Source organism: Theropithecus gelada, chromosome 17, assembly GCF_003255815.1.
Source record: "Theropithecus gelada isolate Dixy chromosome 17, Tgel_1.0, whole genome shotgun sequence".
In the NCBI taxonomy this organism is placed as follows: domain Eukaryota; kingdom Metazoa; phylum Chordata; class Mammalia; order Primates; family Cercopithecidae; genus Theropithecus; species Theropithecus gelada.
The window spans coordinates 70,884,528-70,905,166 of record NC_037685.1 but is presented as its reverse complement, the minus strand read 5'-3'; the positions used below and the strand labels follow the sequence as shown (position 1 = coordinate 70,905,166).

Below are 20,639 nucleotides of genomic sequence, written 5' to 3'. Positions count from 1 at the left end.
TAACAATGCACACTTTGTGCCAATCTAACATATGCTGAGTCTAATCTTGACACTGAAGAGTTAGAATCTATGAGGTTAGTATTACCACCATAACACTGACTCATCTTGCAGATGTGAACCACAGAGGCGTGTGGCTGAGCTGTGTAAAACAGTCAAGTGATACCAAGCCACAGTGTCTCTCTTAACTTCCTATCAAAAATAGAACATTTTAAAATCATACATACACTAAACCCTCAAACTCTAAAACAGGCCTCCTTAGGTAATCACAACTAAGAAGATTGGGAATTCTGTAAACAAGACATCAGCAACTCTCAACTACAGTTATTTTTCTTCCTTGACATCAAGACAAAAATTTTAAGTACACTGTATATATGGTGATGTAGTTGAGTGTTTGTCCCCTCTAAATTCATGTTGAAATGTAATCCCCAATGTTGGAGGTGGAGCCTGGTGGGAGATGTTTGGGTTATGGGAGTGGATCGCTTATGAATGGCTTAGTGCTATCCTCACAATAGTCAGTGTTGCTTAAAAGTGTGTGGCACCTCCCATCTCTCTGTCTTGCTCCCTCAATCACCATGTGACATGCTGGTTCTTCCCCTTTCACCTTCCACGATGACTCTATGCTTCCTGAGGCCTTCACCAGAAGCAGATGTGGGCATCATGCTTCCTCTACTGCCTGTAGAACCATGAGTCAAGTTAAACCTCTTTATAGATTACCAAGCTTCAGGTATTCCTTTGTAGCAATGCAGAAACATACTAACAAATATGATAATTGGTTTTAAAATTTTAAAACAGTGTCATGAGAATGAAAAAAGAGGCTGGGTAGCAGAAATGAAAGAATTAGTAGCTTCAAGACCTTAAACAAGTCACTCAGCCTGTTTACACACAGATAAAACTAAGATAATACCACCTCGTACCTTTAAAGCGTCATGCAGAGGATTTGAGATAATGTATGCTAGATATTCCAGAAATTTCTTAAAAGTGCCACAGAGGAGTCTAGGTTTGATATGAAAGGTCATTAGGGTTCACTATAAAACCCAACAGTTGAGTGACAGGACAAAGGTGATGGAAGAGAAAGTCTATTAGCAGAATGAGGGAGAAACCAGAGAAGAGAAAGACTAATCAGGACACTTATTGTACCATCAAGGTGTTTACCTAAGTGAAGAACATGGCAACAAGAGTAGAAACAGAGATGCTTGGGTTATTTTCAGGATGTAGGCATTAGCAATAATAATCGGTGGACCCACCTTGTGTAGTTACATGCTTTAAGAGAGCTTCAAGGTGTTCCTTTTCAGAAGCAGTAGCTTGATGGAGCCAAGCCAACATATCTCCCACATACCTAATGAAAACTAAATGTTAATGAAGATTTCCTTTGGAAAAACATCCACTCCTCTTCTGCTGTCTGATTACTATACCTCAATGGGTCATGAGAGTGCATTTCAATTGGTCTAGGTGTACCTCCGGGGCCCCCTCTTGTGAGCGCATCAATAAATCCACGAACAACTGTACTTCTTCTGGCTGTTCCAAATTCATCTAAGGTATATCTAGAAGAAACAAGTTGTATAAAAAATGGTTGGGGTTCTTTGTCTCTAGTGGCTATATCAGATTTTCATGCAATTTCTGAGACAAGCAAGTACTTAAAGCTCTTTTAGGCATTCGGTCAAGCAACACTGCTTTCAAACAAGAAAAAAATATTTAAGAGATAACTTTGGCGCATTGAAAATTCAGTCAAAAAGTAAAAACTTTTACCCCTCCTAAGAAACAATGCTGGGATATGGGACTAAAGCAGAGGCAGCAGTAATAAGGGATAAAGCAATGGACTTAGTAAAAGTAGGAAAATCAAGCCAAGGTGGGAAGACTTAACTTTTTAGGTTTCAGTATATTCAGTATATTAGGTTTCAGTATATTTCAGTATATATATTTATAGTCTAAAACGATGCTCTACTGTTTTACATAAAGCCATAACAGTTCTCAAAAGCTGATTATAATTAGAACTCTGCAATCCAAGGCTGGGTGTGGTGGTTCACACCTGCAATTCCACCACTTTGGGAGGCCAAGGAAGGTGGGCACTTGAGCCCAGGAGTTAGAGATCAGCCTGGTCAAAATAATGAGACCCTTTCTCATTATTAAAAAAAAAAAAAATAGCCAGGCATGGTGGTGCATGTCTATAGTCCCAGCTACTCGGGAGGCTGAGTTAGGTGGATCCCTTGAGCCTGTGAGGTTCAGGCTACAGTTAGCAGTGACTGCTCCACTATACTGCAGCCTAAGCCACAGAGCAAGACCCTGTCTCAGAAAAAAATAAAAGAATTCGCAGTCCAAAAATTGAGATTTTCTCTTCTACATTAAAAAGTCTTCTTTATACATACTATCACAATTTATCACCAAAATTTGCTCTAAAAATTGCTGTCCATTTTTAAAAGCTTATTTTGACTCCAATATTAGACATAATAGATGTTCCTTAAATTTACTGACCAATCACATATACAAGCGGTTACCTTTTTAAAAAACATGTATTAAGAAGTCACCTATTATAATTGAAAAGGCATGGAAAGGCTTTCTAAGGTGAAGGAACTGGTAGGGAAGGAAAGCTTTTAACTGGGGAACAGGACGATTTGGGATTCAATTTATAAAAAGGGCCTGGAGCTCTCTGTAGTACCCATTTCTTTGACTTGACTCAGTCTTGTTTCCCATTATCACCACCATTCCTGACATCCATCCCTCAATTGAAAGTTCTTTCCATTTTAAAAGTATAAAGAAAAACACAATATATTTTAGCAGTCTGATGTCAGCAGATTCTAGACTAACTTGTAAACCTCTAAACAGTATTCTACCATACCAAATTTTAAGAATTATGTCAATAACCTATTACCAAAACTTCCCAAGATACCCAAAATAATTAATATCTTAGGCTACATAGCTTTCTTTCATATGCTGTTAATTGGATGAAAAATCCACATTTCGGTAAACATGTGAAAGATGGTTTACTTCCAAATAAAAGAGAAAGCCTGTAGAACTGGCAAATAGCTATAAATATTTAGGAATATGAACTTTTTTTGAGGACTGTTTACTATTAACTAGACTATGGTTCTTTGTGTGTTTGTTTTCCATTAAAAAGAAATGGTTTTGAGATTCCCTGTGGTGACATACTAGTACAGAAAAGGGAAAGTGTAATATCCAGCTAAGTTTTGCTAAATTGCATAATTGCCTTGCATTTACTTTCTATTTTTTAAACAAATTAGAACCAAAATGCTCATTGCTATTTTTTCCCTCATGCTCTTAAATTATAAATCCATTTAGTGTGAAGAATGCCTTCTTTTAAATGATCACCTGATTCTCTGAAATATGACTGCTTATCACAGCACAAAATTCACAAATGTTTAACTTTTTAAGTATATAAAGCTAATCCTCATTCCCAAGACCCTATTAACCACAGTAAAAATAAACAGCAAAATTTGTTTCTAGGACTGTCCACTGGGACCACAGTTGTAACAGAATCCAGTGAATCTACTGGTATCTTAAATAGGGGGTAAATTACCAAGCCTGGCAAACACTGGAATTTCATCTGTTTAATACTATAAAATATCAATAAACATTAATATTAATGTCAATCCTCCTATAGAACAAATATAATTTAAAGCAAAAACAGCATAAGCCATATGAACCTTCAATATCTTTAGACATGAAACATCCTGGGAAGGCCCGGAGACAGAAGAAAAATTCTTTCACCAAAATCAGACATTCTTCCAACAATAATCAAAATTCAAAATGGAGCTTTTTCAGGGTGAATGTTCAAATTATGTACATATTCTCAAATACCCCTAGTTAAAATTAAGTCTCATTTAAAAAATCGTGTTTTAGCTACCGTCAAAGAAATTCTGGTCAAAAAACAAATTAAAAGGAGAAAATTTTTTTATCAAAAAGCAAATTAAAAGATAATAGTATAGAAGTGCCTCTTTGAAACACAACAAATACATAAAGAAGGAAGAAAAATCAGCATTGTACATATTACTACATTTTAAAATAACTTATATTCTAAAGGCTTACGAAAGGAATTATCAAAATTTCTCACTTCCATTTATAATTATACATGATTTATTATTAAAAGTCAATAATGCATTAGCATTCCAGTTATATACTACATAAGAAACACTGAGTAATGGCAACTTTCCCCAGGGATTTCAATAATTGACATTTTTCTTGCCTATAATACTTACGTTACTTGAGACGTAATAATGGACAGTGAAGCTTTTAGACATTACTTATTAAGTTCATATAGTGCCATCTGGTGGTTAGCATGACACATTATTAAGTTTTCCCTAAATGTAAGGAAACTACCACTTTGAAAATAATTACTTAATGAAAGGCCAATTTCCTCTTTTTTAGCATTTATCTTGTTCTAATCATCTGGTCTTAAAAACTTACTCCCCCACTCAACTTCTAAATGTCTCTTAAAATCTTCCGAATTGCCATTACTGCCCCCTGCTTCTTAGCATATGCCCTTCACAGATAAACCTTCTTTGACTCTCCATTATAGTTCCATTCTTTATCTTTCAAGCTTTTTCTCTGATTGCCATGTAGCCCTCAAATACACCCCTCCTTAGCTGACAGCTTTCTAGTCACCTCTTCTCAAAATAAAAATAATATCTAAAATTTAGTGATGTACCAAACATCACACTACGTGCCTCAAGTGAACAATGTAACTTAATCTTCACATCAAACCTGTAAAATAGGCACTATTATTATCTTCATTTTACAGCGAAGGAAACTGAAGTTTATAACGGTGTAAGGACTTCTCAAAGAAATCTGACTCAGGAGCCCACCTTATAAGCCATTTAATATTGCTCCTTTCCAAGTTTTGATAAAGAACTATAATTCAGTAAAAATTTATTTGCATAGCAGAAGTCAGCTGTTGTTTTCAGGTGCCCAAAACACACAAAGGCTTTTTTTTTTTTTTTTTTAAAGATTAACCTTGTGAATAAATATTAATCTGCAGACAATGCAACAGTTGTTAAAATCAAACACCAAATGTTTTAAGTGCTAAAAGACTCATAATCAATGCCAATACGTTAAAGTGAAAAAGTTGAGAAAGAAATTTCAAAGAACTGCTAAGCTGCTGATCAATGGTAAACATTAACTTATCATATTATATGCACAACATTCAGGGCTATTACAAATCCAGCTGTTGCTCCTAATTCAATAGCCAGGGCAAGCTTTTGCAATTAATTTCCCAAAGGTGCATGTTCTCTCAATGTATATCTTTGCATTACTGTTCCCTCAACCTGGAAACTGTTCTTCCTTTACTTCTAGGAAAATGCCTATTCAGCCTTCAGAACTCACTTTATACCTAATTCCATAGGAAACTTTCACTGACGTTCACTCTTTCCCCTACCTCAGAATACTTGAGCCACACAGCATCTGGGACATGACTTCTAGACTAGCAATTAGTATATTCAATTAAAATGCATTTGTTTACCTCCAGTTCCATAAAATAAAGCAGTCTGAGGGCAGTGCTTTACTGAAGCTGTGTTTCTAGAATGTAAAATGGTACTTAACACAGAGTACTCAGTAAGTAGCTCTGGGGTGTTATTATTTTACACAGTTGTTCAGCATTTGTGTTCTGTGACCTTATGATAGTATAAGTAGTGTTCCAATCAGAAAGTAATGGGAAGGTCCTCTAAAAATAGTATAAGCAGAAACTGAAAGGGATGAGTCACAGCAGGATGTACTACCTTGGTAAGAGTCCCCTGGTTTCCTCTTTTCAGAATTAGTAATATCATCAACCCCTACATCTACCGAAAGCTTATGCTCATACTACTCTAAGCATTAAATAATTTACTTTTTATTTTATAAAAATTAAGCGAATAAAATTAAAATATAAAATAATAAAAAACATATCAACAAATATAAAATGCATTAAATTCTTATCCAAAGCACTACCACATAGCTCTTGTTTGGCGTCAATTATGAGATCAAAGACCTGGGCCCTCTCTTCCTAAATCCTATTAATAGAACCTTGATATTAAATATTCTTTTTTTCATCTCTGCATAACCATATTTCTCAGTCCTGGTATGACTTCAGTCTCTGTAGGGAAGGATTCATATAGGAGTTTTAGTTACTTACAATTCTAAGGGAGTTAATGAGATGACAGGGGAAAAGTCACTGAACCTCTATATAAATAAGAGGTAGTCTAGATACAGAGACACTTTGGTTTCTCTTTCCATATTGTATTCTATAGTATGTAAAATTCAAATAAGCTGATATCCCATGAAACAAATTCAAGTTAAGGTGAATAGTATTGTTGTAAATTATTACAAATATTACTCAAACTATTATATATGCTTTTGATTAATACTGATATTTAAAGTAAATTATCAAAAGAAAAGTAGGCATTCTTTTTTAATTAAGAAAAAGTCACCAACTTATATAAGACAGGTCTGTCCTGCAGGGCTTCCATTGCCTGTGTCAATACTGGAGATACGTCACATGATTCTTGTGTCAATGTTCTGCATTCACCTGAAATATAATTAACATTATAACTTTTGTTAAATTCAGCTTAGATGTTTATTATGTCTGTTGCATTCCAGGAGTCTAAATTCTATGGCAAACACTCCATAAAAAAATTCCTCAGAAAAACCTAGATATACCAATCAAAAACTAATTTATACTGTCAACCAAACTAAAAAGTTAAGCTTAAGTAGTTATATAACTTTAAATGACCACATATGCTACCAGGTATACCCCAAAGCTGTATTTTATTATTATAAAAAACTAGAGTTCTGAAAAAACCAACCAATGGACAAGTATTTCCTAATAACTGCCATATGCATGACAGTATTAGGGAGGCAGGGAGGAGCACTAAAAATATATTATCAGTTCCTTCCCTGAGAAGCAATCTTTAAGCAGTTCGCTAAAATTGTTAATGTGGTTAACCAATATATAGTGACACAATTATAATTTCAAAAGAGTTTGAATTTTAAACTCTTAAAAATCTCTACACCAACTTTTCTTTATTGTTCTAATTTTATCTATAACATGCTCACAAGTGCCTAGTACATTCAAATTTAGAACTTCTCAGAAATTCCCAACCTTTGGTACACAAGGACTTCACACTGGCAGTATACTTTCTAGCATGCACTGACTGAAAACAAAATATGCACAGAGAATTGAAGACATCTTAAAATGTCTTCATAGTCTCCACAAGATAGAGGCCCACAGTTGGGAGCCACTATGTAAGATCTTGTGGAAGCACAAAGAAATTTGAGTCAATGTCCGTGCCTTTGAGAAAGTAGAAAACTAGTGAGATAAGACATATATGAAAAAAATACAATGAGATGCAACGAGAGAAAGGCAGACAACACTCCAGATGGAAGCAAACAATGTAAAGGAGATAGGTAGAAAAACAAACAGGTTTTAGAGATAAAGACTTAACCAACCAGACCAGAGAATTCCATTTGCAGAGCATAGTACAGGAGTAGCTGGTTAACTAAATTTAATTCCAACAGCTGGTTGGTAACACCTATTAAAATATGTGCTCCTGTTCCATGCTTGCTTGTTTTAAATATCTTCTCTGGTTTTAAAAGGCTATTTGCAAAATGTCTATTGAAACATTTTCAAACAAAACTAAAGCAAATAAAGTATTCCTGGTAGGCAAAATAATGGCCCTCCAAAGATGTCCACATCCTAATCCCTGGAATCTTTGAATATGTTACCTTACGTGGCAAAAGGGACTTTGTAAATGAAATTAAGGTAGTAGACCTTAAAATGGAGAGATTTTCTCAGATTTCCCAAGTGGGTCCAAGGTAATCACACAGGCCTCACAACCTAAGTAGCTGGCAGAAAAGTTAGAGATATGAGATGGAAGATGAGGCAGGAGAGAATCAACATGAGAAAATGACTTGACCTGACATTGCTGGCTGGCTTGAAGATGGAGGAAGGGGCCGCAAGCCAAAGAATGCGGGCAGCCTCTAGAAACTGGGAAAAACCCTCAGTGACAGCCAGCAAGGAAACACAGACCTCAGTCCTACAAACACAAGGAACTGAATTCTGCCAACTAACTGAATGAGCAAGGAAACAGATTATCCCTTAGAGCATACAGAAACAAATGCAGGTCTACCAACATTCAGATATTAGCATAGTGAGAACCACGTCTGATTTCTGACCTACAGAGGAGTAAGGCAATAAATATGTGTTGTTTTAAGCCATTAAGTTTGTAATAATTTGCTACAGCAACAGCAGAAAATCAATTTACCACTTACAACTTTACAGTTATGTAAACAACAAGAGACACCTAATCTGCTTTAAGATAATCTAGGGCAGAAACTGTCTTCATGTTTTTATTCTCATACTTAATCAAGCATACTGCTTGGCCGATAGCAGGTGCTCATGATACAAACACAAAAACAGTGTGTTCAAACGTGAAGTTTGTTTTTCTGTTTTTTAAATATTTTAAAATATTTAAAATATTTTTGATTACTAGATCAAAATGCATCAAAGACCAAGTAAAAATTTAAAAATCAAATACAATTACTATTTTTATTTAAAAAAATTTTTTGACTACTAAAATCAAAATATATCAAAGACCAAGTAAAATTTTAAAAAACAACTACAAATGTTCATGAATGTAGACAACATAAAATAAATCACTTACTTTGAGCCCATCGGTAAAGTCTTTCATAAGCCGTTTCTTGAAGTAAGGCCATCTGTTCCATAATTTCTAAACTAAAAAAAATTAAAGATTTATTATAATTTAAATCTTAGTCAACAGCTACATCTAAGCACCTAATTATTTTGTTTGCATATTACATGTTACAACATATTAACTTTTTATCATTTTATGGAATGATTTTTCAATAATTTTCTACAATTAAGTAAATGTCACATTTTAACCATCACTTACTTATCAACTGCTGTTTTAGCCTAAACCTGTCAGGGTATAACTTCACTATTCTCTAAAGATAAATAAAGATTAAACTTCTATTTCACAAAATGCTATATAGTTTCACAAACAATCTAGAATATCTTTAAAATTTTGGAAACATAAGCAGCAATGCAATTAGTTCAACGAGCAGTTACTCACCCTGCCGTTTGTTGATTTGTACGCAAGAGAACTTTGACATCATTATGAATCTGTTTTACTCTTCCAAGTGCCTTGAAAAACTCCTTTAAAATTAAGAATGTGACTTTATGTCCATGCTTCAGGCAAAATTACATTATTTAAAACTGAAAGGTCACTGCCAAGGGCAAACAAACTCTTTCACCTATTTTAACGAAGACTTCCTATACTGATCTCAACTTTCTCTAAGTTTTCATAGATGATGTAACTGGTATTTATTCACATCTTAAGACATATTAACAAATTAATCCAGTTCCTACTACGTGCCAAATAGTGTTGACAGTTGCCAGGAATACAAAATTTATAAAGACAAAAATCCCTGTCCTCAAGAAGTGTACATAGTCTAGTGAGAAATGCAAAACTAAAAATTAGTAAATTAAAAAAAACATACTGTGTATTACACATCTTATTACTTAAGCCTGGCATTCTTATTGCTGAAGATGATGTTTTATATCTCTGTTGTATACTCATTCTTGCTCCCTCGTCCAAGAGTAGAATGCAAAGTTAAATATATAGGAGGTGACAGATGCCAAACTGTTGACTGATATTTAAATGTACTGGAGGCTTAGGTTTCAGAGTGCCACAAATAGTGTTCCACTCATGAAAAATAATGGATATGTTATTTTTCTTTGATGAATAAAGCTTAAAATAATAATAATAATAATCTTCCTTTTCTAATTTCTACCAAGGGGAGAAAAAAATGATATATCAAATATTTCAAAAGCACAAAGTTCCTCAAAACATGAGGACAGTACATACTAATACATAATATCTCTATTAATTATCTCACCTATTTACCTCTCTACACCCAAATGACCAGTTCCATTTTAGCCAAGCCAGTAAAAGTGATACCTACTCAGAGACACTCAGTGAGAACCCTTCCCCACCTCAAGAACCCTTCTTGCCCTCTGAGCCCACAATGATGACGACAGGCTTAAGTTTACAGTTCTTCCCAGCTAGAAGACCAAAAGATTCCTTTTTGGAAAAATTATTAATGTCTTCAAGAAAAAAAAGAAATGAAACTTTTTCTTGTTATTTAACATTTCGAGAGGTTTTATAATACTGTCAGCCAGTTTGGAAAGAATGAAATAGCTTAAAAAATTAATTAGATGAAAAAATAAGCGATTTCTAACCCAAGGAAAGACACAAAGTTATAAAAGAAAGAACATTCAATTACTGTAATGTCACTGTAATGAAAATAAAAAATGTGTGGTAGGTACTACGGCTCAGACCTGTAGTCCCAGAACTTTGGAAGGCCAAGGTAGGCAGATCGCTTGAGTTAAGGAGTTTAAGACCAGGCTGGGCAACACAGTGGGCCCTATCTCTACTAAAAATTAAAATTAAAAACATCAGCCAGGAGTGGTGGTGCATGCCTGTCATCCTAGCTACCTGGGAGGCTGAGGTGGGAGGATCACTTGAGCCTGGGAGGTTGAGGCTGCAATGAGCTGTGTTCGTGCTACTGCACTCTAGGCTGGGTGACAGAGCGAGACCCTGTCTCAAAGAAAAAGAAAAAGAAAATAGAAAATGTGGTCTAACTGTACTATGATGTATGAAGGAGATAAAGAGAACATATGTGTGTACTATCTGTGTTGGGGGAGGAGACAGAGTGGGTAGAAGGCTAAATCCTCACATTTCACAATAGAGAATCAACAGAAAATAGTTAACATAGATAATCAAAGCATATTCTTTTTAGCTATAGATCTGGAATATAGAATTTACAAAAGAAGCAATTAATAACATTGAAAATGGTTGGCAAAAGACCTAGAGGTGAGGAAGAGTAAAATAGGTGACATAGATTTTCTTTCTATAAGCTTTATTGACTCCGACTTTTCAAAAAGTACATGTATTACTTTGAAAAATATAATTAAAATACACATCTTAAATTTCCAAACATAAAAATATTCTCAGATGAAACTTTTTAAAATGGGAAAATAAAGCTTCAAAAACGCAATTTCTCTCTAATATCTGTAACTACTAAACTTTAAATGATTGTAACAGAAAGTCAGGATACCTCAGTAATGGGTCCTTCTCTTGTACCTCGGAGAAGACTCATTTCATCAGAAGTCAGTTGGAACTTGGATAAGAAGGCATCTGCCACTTGTGCTCTTATCTCTAATTTTTGGCTGTAATATTCAAAACAAGCAATAAAAGTCAAGCATCTTATTCAGTTGCATAGCTTTAAAACAAATTATATCTCAGACATAACTTTTTAAAACAAAGGTATGAAAAATTCTCAACATTTTCAAAAGTCTTGTTTCTGCCTCAAATATTATACTTTTATCAGACATGTAGGTGATAAAATTAGCTAATATTGTTCTATTTCAGATACTTGCACACAATGGAGTTGATCATTATGCAAAAGAAAAAATAAGTCCATGCATGGTCCCTGCATTACAAATTTGCAGCCACTTACAGGTACTTAAATAGTTCACCTTGCAGTTTGCTAGATTGCTTTAATAAGGGAGAAATATGTACCTGTTTTCAACCAATTTCTCTTCAGTCACTAAAACAATTCCTAGCCTTTTATGTTTTCACATGAAGTACATATCAAAAATCAAATTTATTAGTTTATGTTACAGAAGGTAAGAATGCCTTTATTAATTCTCCATAAATTGCTAGTCACATATCCACTTTTGTCTTCCCCACTTTTTCTTCAAAATATAGTAATAAAAACAACCTTTTAAATTATATTATCTGAATGCAACCTATCTAAACTAGCTGACAGAAAAAGGCACACTCAAGGACCTATGGGACTGAGTAGAATCAATACCACAGGCAAGTTAGGAACACAAATTACTTGAACAGAAACTCAACATTCCTGGTTTCTGTATCTCAGAACTGAAAATACATAGTTATAAAAGTATTTCACTAGCAATATTCAGAGAATAGTAATATTCCACAATTAAACAAATTTCAAATAAAATGAACAAAGATAAACATAAACACTATTTGTATAGATGATACAATGCATCTGCCATCTCTGTTTTATTTGCACCTTTGAGATGAGAGGTTTTAAATTCGAAGTTTATTGCTAATGCTCTACTGAATAAAGAAACTTACAAGGAAAAATCCTCCAGGTGGCAGCAAAGATCTGTTTATTGCAAATGAGAAATCACCTAATTGATTCTACACAGATTTAAATGTCATGTTCTTAATCATCTTATTACTGATGTCTGAATGTTATCTTAATATTTATCTTATTTTTGCTTGGTTGCTTTGTTGCCTGTGCTTTTGAGGTCTTATTCAAAAAATCCTTGCCCAGTCCAATTTCATGAAACAATTCTATTTTTTTTTTCTGGTAGTTATATATAATTTGGGGTCGTATAATTTACTCTTTAATCCATTTAGAGTTTGTTTTTATATATGGTGAGAGATAAGGGTCTGGTTTCATTCTTCTGTGTGTAGTTACCTAGTTTTTCCAACACCACTTACTGAAGACACTGTCTTTTACCCAACGTGTGTTCTTGGTGCCTTTGTTGAAAATCAGTGGGCTGTAAATGCATGAATTTATTTCTTGGTTCTCTAGTCTGTTCCATTGGTCTATGTGTTTTGACACCAGAACCATGCTGTTTTGTAGTATATTTTGAAGTCAGGTACTATATAATGCCTCCAGCTTTCTTCTTTTTGCTTTGACTATCCAGGTTCTTTTGCATTTCCATATGAATTTTAAGATTTTTTTCTATTTCTGTGAAGAATGTCACTAATATTTTAATAGTAATTGCATAGAATCTGTAGATTGCTTTGGGTACTATGGACATTTTAACAACATTAATTCTTCTAATTCATGGACACAGGATTATCTGCTCATTTATTTGTGTCCTTTTCAATTTCTTTCATCACTGTCTTACAATTTTCATGGTAGAGATCTTTTACCCCCTAAGATTATTCCTAGGTATTTTATCATTTTTTGTAGTTATTATAAATGGAATTGCTTTCTTCATTTCTTTTTCAGATAATCTGCTGTTTGTGTATGAAAACACTACTGATTTTTGTATGTCGATAATGTCTTCTGCAACTTTACTAAATTCATTTAATATTTACACAATTCTACAATTTTTTGGTGGAGTCTCTAGGATTTTAAATATATGAAACAACCTACAGAATGGGAAGTATCTGCAAACTATGCATCTGGCAAGAAGCTACTATCTAGAATATATAAGAAACTCAAACATCTCGATAACAGAAAAATCTGATTTAAAAATGGGCAAAAGACCTAAATAAACATTTCTCAAAAGAAGACACACAATTGGCAATAGTTATATGAAAAAAATCTCAACATCACTAATCACCAGGGAAATGCAAATCAAAACCACAGTATCACCTCTCCTCAATTAGAAAGGCTATTACCAGAAAGACAAAAAACAACAAATGCTGGCAAAAAATGTAGAGAAAAAAAGAAACCTTATACACTGTTGGTGGGAATATAAATCAGTACAGCCATTACGGAAAACAGTGTGGGGTTCCTCAAAAAACTAAAACCTATCATGTGATCCAGCAATACCATTATTGGGTATATATGCAAGGGAATAATATCAGTATGTTGAAGAAACATCTGCACTTCCATGTTTACTGCAGTGCTATTCACAATAGCCAAGATATGAAATCAACCTAAATGCCCATGTACAGAAGAATGGATAAGAAAATGTGTGCGTGTGTGTGTGTGTGTGTGTGTGTACACATACAATTGAATACTATTCTGCCATAAAACAAAATGAAATCCTGTCATCTGTGAAAACATGGATGAATCTAGAGGACATCATGTTAAGTGAAGTAAGCCAGGCACAGAAAGACAAACATCACTTGATCTTCCTCGTATCATATGTGGAACCTAAAAAAGTTGACTTCATAGAGAGTACAATGATGGTTACCAGAGGTTGGGGAAGATAGTGGGGAGAGGTGGAGAGGAAGAGATTGGTCAACAAGTACAAAGTTACAGTAAGGAAAAGTAAGTTCTACTGTTTTATTACAAACTAGGGTGACTACAGTAAGTAACAATGCAGTGGTATTTCAAGATAGTGAAGAGTTTGAATATTTTCACCACAAAGAAATGATAAATGTTTAAAGTGATAGATATGGTAATTACCTTGAAACATTACATTGTACCCCATAAATATATATAATCATTATGTCAATTATAAATTAAAAATGAATTTTAAAAAGCTTAAAGAGTTACCTTAACAGGTTTTGTTTTATACTTTTAAAAGTTCCAGTCATTATCATAAAGAATTTAAAGTAATTATAAAATTTCATCAAATTCCTAGAGACTATGCAAATTAACCATGTGAAATAAAACGTTTTTGGGAGCTTTTTTGGATCTATCTTTAGAATCAATTTATTAGGCACAAAGAAAAATCTGTCTCTTTAGTTTATAGTTTCATTTTGTTGTAATCAAAACAAGTGTTACCCACTTTGATCATACCCCTTAATCATTACAATTCATTCCAAATAATGTGGCTGACTGGATCTAAAAATCAATCACGAGATAAAGACTGAAACATAGGCTCTTAATATAGCTACAAAAGAGATGGTGCAAAAATATTTGTATAACGGGCACAATACTAAAACAAGAGTTTGATATATCAAGATGGCAACTTTAAAAGTAGTGACAGAATAAATTCTAATACATTTTTTATTATCATATTACTCTAGTTTTACCACATGTATTCTTTCCAGGTAAATTTTCACAGTCATTCTGACAGGAAGTTATTGTTAAATGGTCCAGTGATTTGGTTTGGGAATATTCACTCATTCAAATAACATTATTGGAGACTTACAATGTATAAGGCCTATGCCAGAGAACAGTGTGACAAAAGGCACTTATGACACAGACCTTGTCCTTACTTTACATCAACATATGGAACTTTTGGAGGGCTTTTAATGTCTAAGTAAAAAGTATATGAGATAAATATTAACATAATACATATAAATTATAACTTCCAGAGTATTTAAGATTATGTTTATACAATCACTGTATATTGTATAAGTTAAATAATAATATGTGAAATACATACTACAGAAAAATACATAATAGACAAAACTGAGGTAGATCTATATGTACTAACATAAAATGATCCATAAGGCATTTTACAGATATAAAATTTGCAAGAAAGTATGTATAGGAATCCCCACTTATTTTTAAGAGCCACAATAGTCCCCCCTTATCCTCGGGGGATACAGTCCAAGACCCTCCAGTGGATGCCTGAAACTGCTGATGGCACCAAACCCTACACATACTGTTTTTCAATCTGATAACTGAGAGAGCTACTAAGTGACTACTGAGTGGTGGCGTATATAGCATCACACACTAGAAAAAGGGATGATTCAAGTCCCACCAAAGTGGGAGCCAACCACTTGAGATTTCCTCATGCTGCTCAAAATGGTACACAATTTAAAGCTTATAAATTGCTTATTTCTGAAATTTTCCATTTATTACTTTCAGACTGCAGTTGACCATAAGTAATGGAAACCACACAAAGCAAAACCATAGACAAGGTTGGGAACACATACATCAATTTTCAGTATGTCCAGTCATACATCGCCTAAGTATTTAAAATAAACAGACTACTTAATCTTCATGTTCCTTCAAATCATCCCAGAACATGATTTATGAATTTTGTGGTACTTTTCTTTTTCTTGAAAACTTATCTGTGTCATATCTTAATTCTACCTCTAGGTTCACCTACACCAAATAATTTCAAAATAATGTTTTAAAGGGACATAAGATATAAACCAAAACAAAAAAAAGTAAAGAATACAAATGGCAAAACAAAATGAGAAACATGTCGATTCATCACTATTCAATGATATGTAAATTAAAATGATTAAATTAAATGAAAAATTAAATTAAAATGATACCGGGGCCTGTCGTGGGGTGGGGGGGAGGGATAGCATTAGGAGATATACCCAATGTAAATGACGAGTTAATGGGTGCAGCACACCAACATGGCACATGTATACATATGTAACAAACCTGCACGTTGTGCACATGTACCCTAGAACTTAAAGTATAATAAAAAATAAAAAATAAAAATAAAAATAAAGTGGTGTGATAATATTTTTCATCTATATTGGCAAAGTTTTTAATGATGATACCTAATGCTCATAAGGATTTAATAAATTAGACACACAATGGAAGTAGAAATTGTTCTAACCTTTTTCGAGAAAACTTTAGGCATTGTATTGCAGGACACTTCCAAAAATGATCCTCTTGAAATAAAAAACCGTAGGAAAATGGACATAAAATATTAACTGAAAAAAGTAAAATATTAACAACACACACACCTACTCACTCTGGAAGGAAATATGCCAAAACATTAATTGCGGTTTTGTCTGAGTGGTAGAGTTATATCTGATTTTAATTTTCCTTAAATTTTATACAATAGATTTATATTAACGTTATGTCAAAAAAATTTAAGAACGAAAAGGCAGTTTTTTACACTTAAGAGATTCCTTTTACCTAATTCATATGATGGAAAGATAAGTGAAATAACCTGTTTGACAGGATCTTCAAGAATCTGGTTATCAATTACAATCCTTAAGGAAGAGTATTTCTACAATATTTTTCTTGGTCCTAAAATAGAAAAAAAGAAGAAACTTTCCACTTTAAGTTTCTATAAAGTATCAAACTGAAAGTTAAACATTTTTGAAAGACTGGTTAAAACTCAATAGAGAGAAAATCCTGTAATGAGGTTGTTCACTCGTCAGCATTACCAGTATCACGCCATGATTTTAAAACCTGATAAATTTCTAAATTTTTATCTTAGTATTTTAAAACAAATAGATAAAATAACTTCAATACAAAATTATATTCAAAAATAAAGCACAAATGACAAAAAAGATAAAACTGAGTTACATCAAAATTTAAAATGTTTGTGCTACAAATGATATCACAAAAGTGAAGATAACTCACAGAATGGGAGAAAATAATGTATCTGCTAAAAAACCTATATCCAGAATATATAAAGAACTTTTACAACCAATAAATAAAAACACAAGTAACCTAAACAAAAAATGGGTAAAGGACGTAAATAGACATTTCTCCAAAGAAAATATGCAAATACCAATAAGCAATAAATAGATGCTTGACATCATTAGTCATTAGGAAAAAGCAAATCTAAACCACAATGAGCAGTACTTCACACCCAGTAGCATGGCTATCATCAAAATGACAGATTAAAAACAAAGATATGCAGCAATTGGAATCCTCATATGTTGCTTTTGGAAATGCAAAACTGTGCAGCTTCTTTAGAAAGAGTGTGGCAGTTCCTCAAACAGTTAAACAAAGAGTTACCATACATGATTCAGCAATTCTACCTCTAAATATATACCTAGGAGGAATAAAACATATGCCCACACAAAAACTTGTAAACAAATATTTACAGCCAGCATTATTTGCAACAGCCAAATAGTGGAAATAACCCAAATGTCTATCAACTAGTGAGCAGGTGAACAAAATGTGGTATAGCTATTCAATGGAATACTATTCAGCCACAAAAAAGTTAAAGTACCATGGATGAATCTTAAAAGTATTTATGCTATGTGGAAAAAGCTAGCCAAAAGAGCCACATATTGTGTGATCTTATTTGCATGAAAGATTCAGAATAGGCAAATCTAGAGCGGCAGAAAGTAGATTAATGGTTCACTAAGGCTGGATGACTACTAATGGTCATGAGTTTTCTTTCTGGGATGGTGAAAATGTTGTAACTCAGATCATAATGATGGTTGCACAATGCTTTGAATATACTAAAAACCAATAAACTACCTACTTTAATTTTATGATATGTGAATTATATCTCAACAAAGATGTTTTTACAATACAAAGGCTCTACCTTTTGAATTACAATTACATGATTATAACTGTACAAAATACAGCTTAAAAGGCACCTAATACATTCTTTCAGCTTGATACTTCCCACTCCTTAATAACATTTAGTTAAGTATATGCACAATTGCTATTACTCTTATAAAGTAAGAGTGTCAAATATTAACAGGCAATGTCAGCAATAACTATTTAAAATGTTAAAGTAACCGTGTAGATATATTCAGTTGATAAGTTTTCTGTGTAGAAAGGAGTGGGTACAAAGAGCATTAATACACTGCCTTTGCTATCCAGTTAAAATAGTCAAAGACCATAATGTCCAGCAATTGTTCAGAAATTATAGGGCAGAAAATAAGTGCTAGAAGAATAATGTGTTGTGGGAGTACAAAGAAGGAACTAATTAATTTTTTTTTCTGGTGACTGAGTAAAGGTTCCTGGCTGAACATGGAAAATAGATAATAAAACTGTAAAGCACAATGGTGGAATACAATTTCCTATAAGCTGAAGTATTTGTTAAAGAAAGCAAGACTTTCTTTGAAACATATATATGTACTTACATATATACATTCTCAAGGAACATGTACATGCATGTGTGACACACACAATAGCCTGTAATTCTTAAGTTTTGTAAAATATTTTGAAATATATGATGGGCATAAACAACAGGGAACCTTAAGGGACAAATGAGTTTTCAACAAATGAATTTTGGGAAATGGAATTCCAGGTAGAACGAATGAGAATGCAGAAAAAGTCTACCTGGTTGATAAACACAGTTAAATCAGGAAATAAAAAAGCAATAGCCCCTTTAAATGAAGTGTGACCACAAAAAAAAAAAAAAAGGAAGGAAAAAAACAAAACCTCTTTTGTATTGGTGGGGAAAAAATGTTAGGGAGAAAAAGTTCATTTTTATTGGTGGGGAAAATTTGATCAGACAAAATTTTCATTAAAAAAAATCCATACCATCTCCAAACCTAATTTTTAAAATACGTAAACCAAAGATTATTTCCAAATTTTTCCTCATACTATTTCCCTTAGAGTATGATCATCATAATCACGAGAAACAGATAAGTCATACTGTACCTTAGCCCCAAATTTTCATTTCCAGTCCAATATGTGTGACTGAAATAAAGTTGTTACAGTTTATCTGAGTCAGGCCCCTGCATGTCACTGGCAATATTTTCTTTTCGATAGTTGCTGCTATGTACAAATGAGATAGGAAGAAAGAAGAAAAGAGATGTGATGCTCCCCTGCTTTCCCCTAACCTTTTATTAGGTAATGAAAGAAAATGTGTCATATATGCTTCTGCAGTATATTTTTACATGTAATATAAAACCATTTATGCAAGAAAAAGTTTTATATTTTTATGCCACCAATTTCAAAACCTGAGTTAAAGTAGTTTACAATGCAATTAAAATAAAACTGTTAAAAACTAAAATAGTAAGAAATAAAGGGAAAGACTGAGAAAGTAAATAATACATCTGAGGAAAGCTATTGCAATTAAGCACAAAATAGCTCTAAGCTTCCTAGTTGCCAGAGCAAAAATAGAAATAAGATGCGTGACATGGATTTCTTTGTCCAATAAAAGGGAGGAGTGGAGAGGGGCAACATTCTTTAATGTATGTCATGCAGTGTGTTCAGCAACTTACGTAAATCATTTAGTTATCTCAAAAACCCCATGACATAGATACTTTTCCCTTCCTTCTTTCAGACATAGAAACTTAGGTTAAGGGAGGTTAAGAAATAACTGTATAAAATCAAAAATCTAATAATCTTTTACCCAAGGTTTCGATTAAAATTCAGACTTTTGTCTTAAATCCTATATTCTTTCCATTTTAACATACTGAACTTAAAAAAATACACACACACAAACATTCTCCAGAAATTATTTTTCTGAGTCCAGAGAGAAATCTGGCTGGTGGGCCTTTACAAGAGATAATAAAAATATAATAGTGATTTCAGTAGTATTTTAAAAATACAAAGGTATGTTCATGTACACACAGCCTTTCCTGATCATGAATGAAGTCCATCGTCTGGCTACCAATGAAATATTAAAGGGAAATGCTAACCTGCAGTCCTGTGAAGAAAATTCTACATTGAGCTTTATCTATTAGAGCATCTCAGCTGTCCTGATGACTGACTGACTTCTCACTCAGCTGGAAAAACATTCATATCATTTATACATTTGTCTGAATAAGAGTATCATATTATTCAAATAATCCCATAGTATTTCTATTTCTAAAGCTAACTGCTTGTTTAACGAAGTTTCTTGTTAAAAAGATATTTTAAAATGAAAAACCAACTCCGTGTCAGCCCCCAGAGACCTGTTATCATAATTTCTGCCTTGCAACTTTCCTAAAATATAGTCACACAAATGTTCACTTGGCACATCATATCTATAGCTCTTGGGATACTAGAATGTCATGAATTTTCATTTCCCAAAAGCATTATCAGGTCAAAACACTTCCATAGGCTGACTAAAATAATAAACATAAACCTTGCTTAGTTTTGAGAATACATGAACAGAAGCACAATGTTCTAATATTGTCTCCTGTATACATTATTTAGAGTCCCATATTACAAGCTCCAATACAAGGCTTATTTTTCAGTTTTCACTCTATGTTCCTTTCCTAACATTATAGTTGCTTCCCATATTCATTTACTCAAAAATTATTTATTGAATCTGTGAAATACCAGGCACTGCAAATACAAAA

The 20,639-nt window shown here is 33.3% G+C and overlaps 1 protein-coding gene across 2 annotated transcripts in view; it reads right to left on the bottom strand.

Annotated features, from left to right (window-relative positions):
• Nucleotides 1–20,639, bottom strand: part of COG6 (component of oligomeric golgi complex 6) — a 102,574-nt gene that overhangs the window by 68,038 nt on the left and 13,897 nt on the right. For both annotated transcript variants that reach the window (XM_025364607.1, XM_025364606.1), the window contains 6 exons: nt 11,122–11,233; nt 9,075–9,157; nt 8,646–8,716; nt 6,418–6,511; nt 1,413–1,541; nt 1,245–1,336 (listed from right to left, as the gene is read on the bottom strand). In XM_025364607.1, the coding sequence (XP_025220392.1) occupies nt 1,245–1,336; nt 1,413–1,541; nt 6,418–6,511; nt 8,646–8,716; nt 9,075–9,157; nt 11,122–11,233 (581 nt within the window). The remainder of the gene's footprint in view (nt 1–1,244; nt 1,337–1,412; nt 1,542–6,417; nt 6,512–8,645; nt 8,717–9,074; nt 9,158–11,121; nt 11,234–20,639) is intronic.